Source organism: Argopecten irradians, chromosome 14 (assembly GCF_041381155.1).
Source record: "Argopecten irradians isolate NY chromosome 14, Ai_NY, whole genome shotgun sequence".
NCBI classification, from domain to species: Eukaryota; Metazoa; Mollusca; class Bivalvia; order Pectinida; family Pectinidae; genus Argopecten; species Argopecten irradians.
In genome coordinates, this window is record NC_091147.1 from 35,725,690 (window position 1) to 35,742,623 (window position 16,934).

The 16,934-nt window shown below is 34.9% G+C and overlaps 1 protein-coding gene across 1 annotated transcript; it reads left to right on the forward strand.

Moving 5' to 3' along the window:
• Positions 1–5,959: 5,959 nt before the first annotated feature.
• On the forward strand, positions 5,960–16,635 carry LOC138307893 (phospholipid scramblase 2-like). Its single transcript, XM_069248813.1, has 7 exons — positions 5,960–6,464; positions 7,167–7,238; positions 8,048–8,252; positions 11,550–11,661; positions 12,167–12,272; positions 14,108–14,166; positions 15,816–16,635. The coding sequence occupies exons 1-7, from the start codon at positions 6,089–6,091 to the stop codon at positions 15,840–15,842; spliced, it is 957 nt and encodes a 318-aa protein (XP_069104914.1). The 5' UTR covers positions 5,960–6,088; the 3' UTR covers positions 15,843–16,635.
• The last annotated feature ends 299 nt before the right edge of the window (positions 16,636–16,934 follow it).

The window sequence follows — 16,934 nt, forward strand, 5'->3', positions numbered from 1 at the left end:
TGTGGAACTTATAGAAGTGTTAGGTAAATATGGATGTGTCACAAGTTATGCCTTACCACATAAAAAGCAGACACCATTCTATGCCTTACTGTTGAACTTGCACATAAGGAAATCATACACAAAAGCCAACGTATCAATTTAATTATGGACAGTTGGCAAGACAGAACGCTTGCAGAATTCTGTACTGGCGTCAATCTTCTGGGTAAACAAAATGATGAAGGAATTACAGTTATGTTTGAGGAGATGACAAAATTTTGAAGAAGGCCTATCTGAAGAACCTGTGTACAAGTTCTTCTGCTAGGAAATAAGTATGAAACTTTCCTAGACTTCAGGTCAGAATTGTACGCTGTACTTGACTCAGGGATCTTAAGTACGATGGCACATATCAGCCGACATGGCAACTGCTTTACTAAATTATACTTGTACACACATTTGTGGTGATTGTGATTGCAACTGCTTTAGTAAGAAGCAAATTCCAACATGTTTTGTCATTTTACTCGTTTGGCAACTGCTTTACTAAAGTAACTGTTTTGTCATTCTTACGCATGGCTCATATCAGCCGTATTGGGGAATGTCTAGCTTTTGAGACAACTAACATTCCACGCCAGTGTCTATCCTAGTTTGACGCCGTACACGTGTACTAATTAAATGACCTGTGAAACCAAAACGATATTTTACAGTGAACGACACTTTTTTCGGTGAAATCATTGGTAGGTAACGCAATCTGTGGCTAATGTTGACGTTTGAATGAAAATAGGCTTTCAGTGAAGTAACTCAATATAGGTTAAATAAAATTTAATAATCATGTTTATTCATATTTGATAATAGCAGGTATTATGTTTCCCTAGGTAGGACCATATAATGAGAGATTTAGTTAAGTTGAATGCCTGCATTAAATTAGCTTAAATTAGACTGGCTACAAGTCCCAGGTGTACTTCATGTCTGATTAAATTTCAAACTGGTTGTCCCCCTTTTTTAGGAATGTATCCTCTTCCCATCCGACTTCCTAATTATTTACCGTGACTTACCGTACAATAACTTGTTACCCACCTATGGCTTTGTTATTTGTATATAACTGTAATCGCCTTTGGCTTGGTAAAGTGTCGTAAAACATCATTTTAGTTTCAAAGGTCATTTAATCAGCACACCTGTACGGCGTCAAAGTCGGCTTGATATTGGTGGGGATTGTGAATTGCCTAAAAAGCCAGACACTATCAAATACGGCTGATATGGGCCACGCGTAAGAATGACAAAACTGTTACTCTAGTAAAGCAGTTGCCAAACGAGTAAAATGACAAAACATATTGGAAAGTGCTTCTTACTAAAGCAGTTGCCATCACAATCACCACAAATGTGTGTACAAATACAGTTTAGTAAAGCAGTTGCCATGTTGGCTGATATGGGCCATCGTACTTAAGCATGAACATTGTTTGAACAATTTAACTTTTCCTTTCGATGACATGTTATTGTCAGCTGTCAGTTGATGATGGTACACTTATACAGTGTAATTTATACAAGTATTGAAGTTATTTGTTATCAAAATTGTACAGTATAAAAATGTTATTTGAACAATCTTACTACATTGATAATTATACAATAATAAGTAACTTAACATATTCAGATACATGCTAAGTATTTAGCAGACAGTTTTTAGGCAATCTAGTTAAAATTCAATGTTCATTGTCCACTTAGTTCATACGAAGTTTACGGAGATGATGTTCATAATCTACTCCGTAAACTCCGTATGAACTAAGTAGATAATGAACACCAATTTTTATTATATTGGTTTTTAGTTCACTTGATTCACATGAGAAGAAATCTCAGTTTTTAGACAATATAATTAAAATTCGATGTTCATTATCTACTTAGTTCATACGGAGTTTACAGAGTTGATAATGAACATCAAATTTTAATTAGATTGGTTTTTAGGTCACTTGATTCACCTGAGAAGAATTCTCAAGTGACTTATTCTAATAGTCTTTTGTCTGTCCTCGTGCGTCAATTAAAATTTGCACAAACCTTCGGAAAAAGGCCAATTCGAGGTTGCCTAGTAATTAAGATGTCCCCACAAGCCCTCCACCTCTGGGTTTCAAGTATAAAATTGTTGTTCATATAAGAAAAACACATTTATGAGCATTATTTGATCAATTTTTTAAAGCAATGAGTCAAACTTGATTAAAATTATTAGCCTAAGATGGCATATTGGTCCTTACAACTGATCCTCAGGGGCGGCCAGAGGGGCGCCGGCAGGGTCAAAGAAGCTATTTAAAAAATCTTTTGAACTCCCAGATGTAATGGAATAAGAAACTCTTCATAGATTAAATATGATTGATAAAATCACTGACTGAATTCAAGCACTTGATTGGCAAATATATATGTATTTTATGCCTATGTTGCATTCTGTATTCAAACCTAAGTGACCGTTAAGGCCAGTGGGCCTCTTGTTTTCTTTAATTATATGTATGTATAATTCTTGATTTACTTGATTATTTACCAATGTTCTTGACAGTTTAAGGTTAATATTTTGTTATATAAACATTTTTTGATACCTCACTTTATAGCAGCAAGACAATCTTTGCCCATCATAGGTGAGAGAAGTGTCTTGTCACTGCATTATAAAGATCCATACATTCATCTGTTTGGCATGAATTAAAATTTTGTTTGATCAGCTATGTTCAATATTTTCAAACTAATTTTGTTCCCAAAAAGAAGCTTAAGACTTAAGACCTGGCATGATGAAACACTGTCACCCCTCTTAGCAATATTTGGCCAATTTTTGCAAAAGTTGGAGTTAACAATCTTCTTAATCAATTCCCCATCAATTTCTTTGCAACCTGGTATATACCGTAAGTTGATGATGCCAAGCTATATATGACATCTGTTTAACTTGAGCAATGTCCCCCATTTCATAAGGTATTGCTGAATGTATGAAAATATATACATGTAATTCATTGATTGAAACATAATAGTCACATGAAAACTTTACATTTGATGATTGCAAATCTAATCGCTTGGAAAAATATCCATTTATAATAACCAAAATTGATAGTTAATTTACAGGTTAAACAATTTTCTCTATAAATTGATTACAAACTTAAAAACTTCAAAGTTGATAACTAGTTATCTAGTGTTTATTTTGTAAATAACGTATAAATAAATATATGATTTTCCCCTGACAACATGTCCGAATTTTGAGCATTAATGAGGTTGCCTTGAAACTAGTCAATGGATATAACACATTTTCCCTATGAGATGGGGATTCTAAATGGTACAAATTAATACATCCTTTTATGTAGGAGACCAAATTCAAGTTGTAAGATTGTTTGTGAAAATCACTTGGGTGAGCGATTCTATCCCTTTGGAACTCTTTTTTTCAGATATTAAAAAAACACCAAATTCGCTTTGTTTCTGGCTAAAACCAAAATTATTCAATTTAGCTTTATGAAATGTTCTGTATTTAAGAAAAGGCCAATTGAGTCGCAACAGTACGTATTATGACTATTAATACCATATATGTACACAATCGAGATGAACTACAATTATAGAAAACAAGGGTCCAATATGCCTGAATTGCTCGCCTGTTACCTGGTCATAATGGTGCATAACAAAGTCATTGGAGAGCCAAGAAGGATTTCTATGTACGTGTTTATGCTATAGATCCAGTATCAGATCTACCGGGTATATATCCATTAGTTAATATTGTCAAGAAGACGTTTAAAGATTTTTACCTACCAGGGTAGTTGACCCCCGTGACATTTAATGAAGGTCAATGTCATTCATTTGAACAAAGTTGTTAGGCCTTCATCCCAGCATGATACAGCTCTGAAACGGACACCAGTTCCCTGGGCCGTTTGGTTATTGAGAAAAAGGCATTTGTATGAAAGGTTTTTACAATGTGTACTTGACGTCAGAAAGAACATGTACACTTACTTCAATACCACCATGTTCTACTGTATAGGTGATCCTGACATTTTGGGTCAGACAACCTAAAGTGATAATGTTCTTGTTGTGCCGTTAACTATTTGGGACCTTCCAGTTTTGATAATAATATAATAGAGCGAGAGTAGTGTGCCACAAGCTGGGCTCAAACCTGCGATTCCAGACTTACTGTATCTAGTCTGCCGCACTACCGACTGACCTAAAGAGAAATTCCCCCTAGTGCGAAGTTAGAAGCTAAGGCAACCATATTTGAATGTTTACTTTTTGACATTTGCCTTTAGAATGAATATACGTACCGGGCTTACTATACCTTTCTAAAGACGACAACAGTATCTGTCAAAAAGTCTTTTGAGCTACAATATTTTAGCTACTTTGACCTCAGAAATTACCAAGAGCCAAAAAATGTTGAATGTTCTAAATAGCATACAATATGCAGCTGACCCTATAAGGTATCATTTTGCTTACAACTGAGAGGCCATAAAACGGTCCAAAGTGGTCGCTCCTTTGACGCGTATTTTAGGTTTTATTTATTTATCTAACATAAAATGGACTGTTAATGATAAAGCTTTACGAGATGTACCATTTACATTAAATTGCAGGAAATAATAACAAAAAAGAAGACTTTTAATTTTGGTTTGAATCAATATTGTAATTTTTAGGTCACCTGAGACGAAGTCTAACTAAGATATAACTAAGTCGTTATAACGAGATGAAAATATTTATTTGTGTGTGCTCAATCAGCCACCATATGAACAGGTATGCAAACTATCATAAAATAATTACAAGTCAACAGTTAATAAAAGTTGAAAAAATTATTTTCATTGGTTTTTTTTTTCGTTTTTTTTATATGCTAGTGTTAAATACATGTACCTAATAATCGATGGTTTCTTGATATACATTTTGTTAAACATGCATGATGGCCGAGTGAAACCCATAAAGTCGTTCGGAATGCTTCAACATTTTGTGTTTTAATGCATGCACATTACATTCTCTGGGCTATCAGAGAAGTTGTTATTAGTAACGGGGCAATCGTTCGTCAAGCTAAGGGGCCCTCGGAGGGTTAAATTTGGGGTTTAAGCACCTTAGAAGAACTGAACAAAACACGTAAATAATATGTTTACACGTCTTGCTCGATTTGTTTTACAGGAAACCGTAAAAGACACGTATATAACCCCAAATGATATCGTATACATGATTCTTTTTTAAAGTAGCATTTTTATTGAACTTCATAATAGCACGTTTAAAAATGACTTACCCCGTTAAACAGGTAATATTATACAATTATGATTTTTATCATAACCGGCGAGAACAAATGCATGAGAATTTCCCATATTTATGTTTCGACATAAGTGGAACCTACTAATGCAGAATATGTTTTTTTTATTTGTTCAAAGTCATATCAACAGCCAGGGTCATGTAAGGACTTGTCAGGTTAGTTGATGGAGGAAAGCCGGAGTACCCGGACACCACCGACCAGTGGTCAGTAGCTGACAACTGCCCCACATGAAATTCGAACGAAGATGGACAAAATCTAAATAGAATTAATAGAAACAGTTTGAAAAGTTTTGAGATAATTGTTTGAAAATTTTGACCTTTGTGATTCATTAAAATTCTGTTTTAACCGTATTTTTCTCTCTCATCATCTCTTTTTCATTTAGGGATTCCCCCGTGTGGCCCCTTAACATAGCACCTTAAATATCACAGCTATTCTTACGTGGGAGATTTTTGAATGACACCGATCGCTTACCTGGAGATGGCCCATTCTTGCACAGGGAACCACCGTCACCGAACGGTTTTACGCTGGCTGTGATCAAACACGTTACAATTCTATACAACGAATTAATCTTTATCTTTGAATCTTCAAAGGAAGGTATCTAAATTTATTCTGCAGCTACCATTATTCTTTTTGGTAATACGATTTTTCAAAGGACTTGGAGTATTAAAACAAGATTTTATTGAAGATTAAGGCGACAAATAATGATTTAGCAATTTACTTTCTGTACATCAGAAAAAATATATTGGTATCAATTGTATTCTGAACAGGAGAGACTATAGTACAAGTAAAAGAAGAACGTGGAAGATTCGTCACAGTTTTGGCAAAACCTCAGCATATTATTGCGAACTGACAAAACTTTGAGAAGAACGAATCATGGAGTATTATGATGAGCGTCAGGAAGCTATCAAGAACGAAAACAGACGTGCTAGTATCATGATGGAACGACAAATACAACAAGGCGTTGTTGTGAACCAGCCCCGTCAGTCTATTGTCTCCATGTCCAGTACAGCTACGTCCCAACCCCCCGGGAGTGGTATGGGGATGATGGGTGCCATGATGGGCGGAGGGGGAGGGGCCGGGGGGGCAGACCCCATGATGGACATGATGCGGTTAATAAGAGCCAAGAAGGTTGGGCAAAGATTGCGACGGAAGTCTGTCAACCCAAAATTGGACCCCCCACCCGGACTGGAAGGGATTAACGACAAGGGATTCGTTTATGTCCGCCAACAACTAGACATGGACCTGAAAGGTAAAAATAAATATATGAATATAATACTGTACACACGGATATACTCGTGAGAGTTTAATTTCGCGCTTTATCTGTGTAAATATTTCGCAATGACGTTTTTTGGCGATAAATACATCTATTTTTTTCAACATAGTTTCTTTTATACATCAAGAGCTGGTGAAATGTTCGTGCTTTAAATTTGTGTAATTAGCGTAAATATCCACCTCGTGAATATTTCCAGTTTTACAGTATGTGGTAACATTTAACTTCACATTTTATATGTTATTATGTTTTAAAATTTTTAAACAATTCCTCTGCTTATATTTAACACGGTTTGTTTATTGTTAGGTTTTCTTTTCCTTTTTATTATGTTGCTTTTGTTTTGTTTAAAGTTATATGCGCTGTATGTTACATACTCACGAATCGAGATAAACTTTTAATATGTTATTCATCACCAACAGTTACTTACATTTTGAAAATTACAGTACTTTCAATACATTGGATTAACTATACAAGTACAACTAAGAGCAGAATTGATTTTAGCAGTACTGCCAAAAACGGTCAGTCCACGAAGCCAAACTGCATGTAGTATACAATTTCATTGTACATTTTCATGGTGTTATTAGTAATTGTTATAATACTGCTATAATATGACAAAACAACAATCAAAGTAAATAAAAAGAAAATAGAATAGGTGTCATAATGACATATATATCATTTTAGGTGGATGTGGGTCTTCTAACACATACAAGATATGGGACGAGACCGAGGACGAACTCTTCTACGTCATTGAAGGTAAGTATGACGTCATTGAGGTTTAGTATACATGTCATTGAGGGCAATGTACGTGATTCAACTTCCGAATGGAAACTTCTTCATATTCCATTTTACTTTCCACTGTATATAAAGGGTTAGTTTCAATGATTAATATTTCATATCAAAATATCGGCATGTTGAATTACTAAGTGTAATTTTCCAAACATAAATACGATATGCATACACGCTTTAAGACATAACGTAACTCGGATATGGTGTTTTGACTGTTATAATCAAACTTTAATTGTTTGACTCGCTTCTATTTCTTTTTGATTTTCTTTTCTTCTTCTGTTGATGCTGTGCGATTTCTTTCCATCCTGCTTCGTCTTTTGATTACAAAACTCACATCACTTTTGATATTTCAAGCTTTATTTATAATACACAAAAGTTTCTTAACACTTTTTTGCAGCTGAAAAGTACAGTCATGTATTGTAAATGTAAGAATTATTTTTGTCAACGAAGAAATGTTAAATTTAGTGTTCTAATGATCAATTCGAAATTAACATTATCTTCATAGACAAGTGATGGAGTACTACATGTAGGCCTAGTACATTTTTAAATTCTGATTTCATAATTTAACATACATTATCATTCATTGGCCGTGTAAGACAATATTTACATTAAGTCAATAACTAAAGTCATTAAAAGTAGCTCTACGTTTCGAGGAGATATCACGGAGGTAATTACATTTTTTACACGACTTACTATCCATGGTGTTATGTTTCTATGATGTTAAATTACGTTTACATTAATTTACATTTTTTTCACGCCGATCGTTGTTTCCTCAGCATCAAGTTGTTGTTGCCGTTGGTTCTGTGGACCCCAGCGTCAGTTTAAACTTGACTTCTACACCCCAAATGATGACCTCGTTTTCACCTTACACCGGAAGTCGTGTCGATGTGATTGTTGCTGTTGTTTAGACTGCATGTTTTGTAACAATAAAGTTTACGTCGTCGACTGCCTCAACCGGACGCTTGGATCCATTAAACAACAGTAAGTGAAAGCCGTCTATGTACATTGCAGAGTTATCTGCTCTTGTGAGTAGGTATTGAGTGTGACGTCTTACGTTTGTGAGCATAACGTCATATGTTTTAAAGAAAACAACGCGAGTTTCGCTCACAAAACAATGATGTCACGATGGATACTATGTGCAAAGACAGAATACATGAGTGCCGTGGCACATTAGTATGGAAATAGTGTCACTTTCTCCATTGGATCTGGTACTTTTTCACGTTTGTAATTTTGTTTGTACATTAATGAAGATTGGCATCGGGTAACAAATAAATTGCTATCTGTTATAATAAATGTTCTATAGTTTGCGTCAATTGACTGCAAAGATTCCATTTTTAGATGGAGGTTACATGTTGTTGACGTGAATTGGAAAGGATAAAGAAGAAAATGACGTCATCAAAAGTTTTGAGTGTATACATGTATATCTATTCTTTTGCAAAAAACGGACAAAAAGAAGTTTTATATGAAAAGATTTTTTTATTTTACCAGGTAAAATTTCGTTGTTATTAGTTATCAAACCACAATAAAGTCAAAATTTCAACAGAGTTGAAAAAGTTTCGAATCCAATAGGGAATATGGCGTTGCTTTCATACTTATGATACAGGGCTGTACTTTCACGCCGACCTGTTTTCGAGTTTCCATGCATTATACTGTTTTTCAAATCGATTAATCCTCAATCGATTTATAATCATAAGGTTTAAGTGTAGCTATGCGTGAAATATTTTCACTATTTCTAATATCCCACGATGTACGCGAAAGTTAATCTCACGCAAAAATAATTAAGTTGATTGACAGTAAATAGCGATCTGCTTCAAGCTTAAGAATTTTTCTTCAATTTAGTAGGTAAATACCATAATTTAGTAGGTAAATACCATATTTGCCTTTATTATTCGACAACATATATGCTGTAAACCAACTTTCTTTTGTGCGCATTTTATTTGTATTTCGCGATCAAAGTAAATTCGCGAAAATTTATTTTCGTGAATTCAAGGGTATTTCAGTCTCCTCAAAAATGTTTTGAAACGGAAATCACGAAATATAGTAGCCACAAAAGACAACTGGTTTGCAGTAATCCATAGTTTTCACCTTTAGTAATATATTTATTAGACGGCAAACGAGCTTAAAACTTGTATTAATTTCTATTTATGTTTCTTGTACTGTATAGTATATGTTTTGGTCGCTGCATGTGATTAAATATGCATGTGAACAAGTACGAGATACTCTCGTCTATACAATCGCCACAATGGTTAATAAAACGAATCTAGTTTCATTCATGGAATATCTTAATAGGTTATAGTCGAATTGGTGTCTTTCTCATAACATTTTAACTTAAAACTTAGTTTATAATTTTACATAAGTTATATGCAACTGTCCAGAATAAAAAAATATGTTCGCCCTACCGATAATGCATTGAACTGTGCAATATTGGCGTCCACTGAATTTCATTATTAAGATAGTGATAAAGTGTAGCACACAACATTGACCGTAATTACATACTGCAAACGTTGTCGTTTTCGAAATGTTATTAATTACGCGATAAATACATTAACAATTAAATTAATTTCGTCAATTAAAACTTACTGCTGTTTCATTAAGGAATGTTTACATCTCCAAACACTTTATGAAAAAATGTTCGAATCCTTGATTTTAGGTGCAGTCTGTGCGGCAGCAGGTTTGATATATTAATCCCTGATTTTAGGTACAGTCTGTGCGGCAGGAGGTTTGATATATTAATCCTTGACTTTAGGTACAGTCTGTGCGGCAGGAGGTTTGATATATTAATCCTTGATTTTAGGTACAGTCTGTGCGGCAGGAGGTTTGATATATTAATCCCTGATTTTAGGTACAGTCTGTGCGGCAGGAGGTTTGATATATTAATTACTGATTTTAGGTACAGTCTGTGCGGCAGGAGGTTTGATATATTAATCCTTGATTTTAGGTACAGTCTGTGCGGCAGCTGTTTGATATATTAATCCTTGATTTTAGGTACAGTCTGTGCGGAGCAGGTTTGATATATTAATCCCTGATTTTAGGTACAGTCTGTGCGGCAGCGTTGATATATTAATCCTTGATTTAGGTACAGTCTGTGCGGAGCAGGTTTGATATATTAATCCTTGATTTTAGGTACAGTCTGTGCGGCAGCAGGTTTGATATATTAATCCCTGATTTTAGGTACAGTCTGTGCGGCAGGAGGTTTGATATATTAATCCTTGATTTTAGGTACAGTCTGTGCGGCAGGAGGTTTGATATATTAATCCTTGATTTTAGGTACAGTCTGTGCGGCAGCAGGTTTGATATATTAATCCTTGATTTTAGGTACAGTCTGTGCGGCAGCATGTTTGATATATTTAATCCTTGATTTTAGCTACAGTCTGTGCGGCAGCATGTTTGATATATTAATCCTTGATTTTAGGTACAGTCTGTGCGGCAGCATGTTTGATATATTAATCCTTGATTTTAGGTACAGTCTGTGCGGCAGCTTGTTTGATATATTAATCCTTGATTTTAGGTACAGTCTGTGCGGCAGCTGTTTTGATATATTAATCCTTGATTTAAGGTACAGTCTGTGCGGCAGCAGGTTTGATATATTAATCCCTGATTTTAGGTACAGTCTGTGCGGCAGCTGTTTTGATATATTAATCCTTGATTTTAGGTACAGTCTGTGCGGCAGCAGGTTTGATATATTAATCCTTGATTTTAGGTACAGTCTGTGCGGCAGCAGGTTTGATATATTAATCCTTGATTTTAGGTACAGTCTGTGCGGCAGCAGGTCTGATATATATTAATCCCTGATTTTAGGTACAGTCTGTGCGGCAGCAGGTCTGATATATTAATTGATTTTAGGTACAGTCTGTGCGCAGCTTTATAACCTGATATTTAATCTTGATTTTAGGTACAGTCTGTGTCAGGTTTGATATATTAATCTTGATTTTAGGTACAGTCTGTGCGGCTGATATATTAATCTCTGATTTTAGGTACAGTCTGATATATTAATGCTGATTTTAGGTACAGTCTTGCGACATTTATATATTAATCCCTGATTTTAGGTACAGTCTGTGCGGCAGGAGGTTTGATATATTAATCCTTGATTTTAGGTACAGTCTGTGCGGCAGGAGGTCTGATATATTAATCCCTGATTTTAAGTACAGTCTGTGTGGCAGGTCTTATATATTAATCTCTGATTTTAGGTACAGTCTGTGCGATCAGGTCTGATATATTAATCCCTGATTTTAGGTACAGTCTGTGCGGCAGGTTTTATATATTTATCTTTGATTTCAGGTACAGTCTGTGCGGCAGCAGGTTTGATATTTTGGACAGTGAAGGGGCTTTAGTTGCAAAGATCCAGGGGCCTGCTTGTTCATGTCGCTGTGCTGCAGAGTCGACACTAGAGGTAAACTTACATCTTCAGTAAAGAAAAAAAGTATTGATTTATAAACGTTTAGTGTGATCAATGTGACGTTTTATTAACCCGCCAGAATATTCATGTAAAATACACTTATTTTTATTCTACAATGCTTACGACTTAAGTTTCATTCGATGGTCTGTACAACTAAAAGTTAATTTAATATGTTTTGTAATATTTCATGTATATATTATATTGTATACATTTCTCCTTTTGTGAGTTTTTCCTTCAAAACATGTACAGTTAGAAGTGTCAAGATTCAGGCAAATTTGGTGAAAAAAATCGACTTCAAAAAATCGAACAAATACTCCTGAATTTTGACATAAAGCATTTTTAGTTGTTGACTCCTGGGTAAACCGAATCTGGTAATTATTAATAGGTATGTCAGTTGCTATAATGTATAACAGTAACAAATATTTCTCTCAATACGATATTTGCTTATTAATCAGAATTTTAACTTTGCTGTTTTTGTTTTTGGTTTGTTTTTTGCCAGATTATTGACAAGACTGGTGAGGAGATTATTGGCCACATCAACAAGAAATGGGAGGGCAATAGAGACGACGGAATCAATATGGACCACGAATATTTCGATATTCACTGTACGTAGATATATACACTGTAGATATAAGACGGTTTATGTGACGAATATTTCGATATTCACTGTACGTAGATATATACACTGTAGATATAAGACGGTTTATGTGACGAATATTTCGATATTCACTGTACGTAGATATATACACTGTAGATATAAGACGGTTTATGTGACGAATATTTCGATATTCACTGTACGTAGACATATATACTGTATATTTCGATATTCACTGTACGTAGATATATACACTGTAGATATTAGACGGTTTATGTGACGAATATTTCGATATTCACTGTACGTAGATATATACAATGATATAAGACGGTTTATGTGACGAATATTTCGATATTCACTGTACGTAGATATACACTGTAGATATAAGACGGTTTATGTGACGAATATTTCGATATTCACTGTACGTAGATATATACACTGTAGATATAAGACGGTTTATGTGACGAATATATACACTGTAGATATAAGACGGATTGTGTGACGAATATTTCGATATTCACTGTACGTAGATATATACAATGTAGATATAAGACGGTTTATGTGACGAATATTTCGATATTCACTGTACGTAGATATATACACTGTAGATATAAGACGGTTTATGTGACGAATATTTCGATATTCACTGTACGTAGATATATACACTGTAGATATAAGACGGTTTATGTGACGAATATTTCGATATTCACTGTACGTAGATATATACACTGTAGACATAAGACGGTTTATGTGATGAATATTTCGATATTCACTGTACGTAGATATATACACTGTAGATATAAGTTGCATTGTGTGACGAATATTTCGATATTCACTCTACGTAGATATAAACAATGTAGATACAAGTTGGATTATGTGACGAATATTTCGATATTCACTGTACGTAGATATATACACTGTAAATATAAGACGGATTATGTGACGAATATGTCGATATTCACTGTACGTAGATATATACACTGTAGATATAAGGCGAATTGTGTGACGAATATTTCGATATTCACTCTACGTAGATATAAACACTGTTTATTTAACTGCAATGCTAATTGACCAGCAAATAAAACGCAGGGGTTTCGAGACGACGTGGATAAAGTACGATTTATCATCGATTATTTCCACCTTCCGGTGATAGTGGCGTCACAAACATCACGACAAAATATATATGACGTCACGATTACCAAAAGGTGGGATTAATCGACGGTAAAACGTACTTGACCCACGTCGTTTTGGTTATCTCGAATTCGACATACTGATAACACTTTCTATTTCATTCTGTGTATTCTCATAACTATCATAAACAAATAAATTCTAGTTACTTTAAACGTGGAAATCTACACGAGGCGGAGATTTACGTTAATTACGCGAAGGTCGCATGATCGCGAAAATTTCTCCAGCGAGTAATACTTTGTAGATTATAAACTTTGTTTTTAATAGTCTAAAAGTGTATCTTTCGTGAAAATAACAACACAGAGAAAGTTTAATAGTATGCAAATCGCGAAATTAGCACTCGCGAAAATATCAACGTTTACAGTATTTGCTAGAGTTCTACGAAAATGAGGGGCCGCAGTGGCCGAGTGGTTAAGATGTCTCGACATATTACCACAAGCCCTCCACCTCTGGGATGCGGGTTCGAATCCCATGTGGGGCAGTTGCCAGGTACTGACCGCTGGTCGGTGGTTTTTCTCCGGGTACTCCGGCTTTCCTCCACCAACAAACCTGGCACGTCCTTACATGACCCTGGCTGTTAATAGGACGTAAAAATAAACAAACCAAACCAATCTACGAAAATGTAACGCAGTATATTAATGGTATTGGCTATTTCAGTTCCAGAAAAGATGGATCCCATAGAGAAGATGTTGGTAGTTGGAGGGGCATTCCTAATGGTATGTTTTTACGACTTTATCCATCCTTCATTTAGTCAAATTAAAGAAAACTGATTGGTATGGAACATACAGATTTTCTTTCATACCTACGGGTGTAATACTAGCTGGTCTAGGGCAATACACTCATGCCGCCTGAGGCTGTATTGCATGGCTACCCATGCAATAAAGGCTCGTGATATCACGGTGTCAACAAAATTTCTATTTCCTCGGTAAAATTTTAACATTTTTTTCACAAACTTGACTAGTTTTACTATATAGCTGTAAAAGATGCGAACAACAGATTTTTTTTGGAAATATCATGTAATTTCAGCTATGGATTTCTTAGAATTTATTTCAAAATGGCGGGATATTATAGTTGTAAAATTGCAATTAAACGTCGAGGTATGAAAGAAAAGCACTCTTTCATAAGTGGATATGAAGGATAGGGATATTCTACCCTCGGGATCACAAAATGTTGCAAAACCCTCGGCAAGCCTCGGGTTTTACTACATTTTGTGGCCCTCAGGTAGAATATCCATATCCTTCATATCCACATATGAAAGAGTCTTATAATATCAACATATACATGAAAGATATGATAGACAAACAAATAAAAAGGCAAACTTGCTCAGGCATAACATCATGTATATCAATCAAACGAGACACCTTGTAGAACAAAGAAAACATACTAAAACTCTGCCTTTTCATAATATTATGCTTTGACGAAGACAGATAAAAAGCAGAACAAGAACATTGGATGATTAATATCCAACAACAAGTGGGCAAGTAAAGAGTAAAAGATCACTGGGGCGTAACTAGAATATAAAACATACATTTCTATTTGTTTGCGACATATACACGTATAAAGGCAATTGTAGGGAGGAATTGGATGGGTAAATGCGACAATTGAACAATTCGAGTTCGAAACCGTATCCTCAAAATTGCGCCTTGAATAATGCATGTACCCATTTCAAATTAACTTAGTGTCGCATGCGAGTGATTTTCAGTGGCGACAGTCAAAGAAGAATAATAGAAATCTTAATCACGACATCATTTCTTCAACATATGAAATTGATTTTATATCTCAAAATATCATTTATTTAAGTACAATGTATATATCTCCTTCACAGTTTAAAAAAAAACTAATTAAAAAAATGTAAAATATTATTCTGTATTCTGGAAGTCATTTCAAATAAACAGTACATTCATTATGTCGACGCACTCGATTCTAGTCACATGACCGGCTGTCCCGACATAACTTTTCCGGGCGTTAAAACGATCAGACCCACATTTTTACATGGTTATAACAATCGTCGTTACTCAATGGGTTACTTTCATTGTTGTGATACCCACCCTTGGACTATCTCTTAGTGTAACAGAAGGCAGTTCAGGAAACCATTACTGACCAATCACAACTCAGTAGAAACTTCCTTTAAGATTAGAGAGAGAATTAACCCCAACTTCAAAGTCACAAAGCCAACCACAATGTACCGTTATTCAATGCACACCAAAATACCGAATTAACTGTTCACTCGTTGTCGCAAACGGAACCTTCAATTTTGCTTTAACATAGATATAAATACATTGCACATACATACATAGGATAGAACGGCAGAAATAGTAATCCCTGAAATGTCAAGGATAGCTTATATTGATAATCTTTATTTCAGGATTACATGTACTTTGAGATGTCTTGAGAAGGCATGAAATGATGGGAAGACAACCAACAGACCTCAATGCTTGGGAATGACTGCAAACTGTGATAGAAGCAAAACGTCTGTGATGATATTTACATAATATATATATAATTTTTAAAGAGAATTACTTTTACTATTGAAATATGTATTGACATTTAAAATGGAACGCGGAACTGTATGAACTGTATATCGTAAGTGTTACATTTGTAAATAAAACATACATATGTATCTTTCCACCATTATACCTCTGAGCATTGTTTTAGATGTTCATGATTTTTTCTTTTAGTCGAAGCATCACATTGTAATCTTGAATTATCGTACAGATCGATGGGTTCAGGATATGTATATACTTTACTTTGCCCTAACTTCCTTACAATGGAAATAAAACGTAGAAAATATCGCAACCAAAATCAAGGATGAAACCATGTGATGAAGCCTACGGTTCGATCAGTTCACATTCCACAACACCCCAGAGTGGCACCCCTGACAACCGTGAGTAGGATGGGACATATTTCCCGACATCACAACTGCGCATGTCGTCATGTAACTAGGGGGAGCGTTCATAGCTGTAGACGAATGTACATAAACGGGTAATCTCCCTCTACAAGGATGATAATATATGTGTACTAGATATTTACCCCAGTGCATAACTGTTATCTTGCAATTAAATGGAGAGACAATATTAAAATATGTATTGACCAGAGCTTTTATTAATTTATTTATCTATGTATATAGATTAGATGTTAACGTTGAGTGGTGATAGCTAAAATGAATGTCTGATATATCGTGCGAATGTAATAAACTCATTGTTGTGTACGTTTATTCTTATTTTCCTGTTCGTTTTTTCAGTTTTGCAGAGTTATCCAAGGAGTAGGCCTACATCACGCCCCCTCCCTTAATTATATGTGAATAATTGTCATAAGAATAAATGCGCCGACAGGCAAATATATCCAAAAAAATATTCTCGCGAATTCATTCAATTTAACATGCATAATGCTTCCAAACATGTGATTCTGAAGCTGGTAGTTTTAACAGATTCAGAAGCTGGTAGTTTTAACAGAAAATTAAGCAGATTATTAGAAATATTTTTTA

What these genes read in the sequence shown, in the direction of transcription:
- LOC138307893 (XM_069248813.1), top strand. Translation starts at nt 6,089, where the DNA reads ATGGAGTATTATGATGAGCGTCAGGAAGCTATCAAGAACGAAAACAGA. An exon ending in ACTCTTCTACGTCATTGAAG is followed by an intron (nt 7,239 to 8,047) that starts GTAAGTATGACG and finishes TTGTTTCCTCAG; the next exon opens with CATCAAGTTGTTGTTGCCGT. An exon ending in CTTGGATCCATTAAACAACA is followed by an intron (nt 8,253 to 11,549) that starts GTAAGTGAAAGC and finishes CTTTGATTTCAG; the next exon opens with GTACAGTCTGTGCGGCAGCA.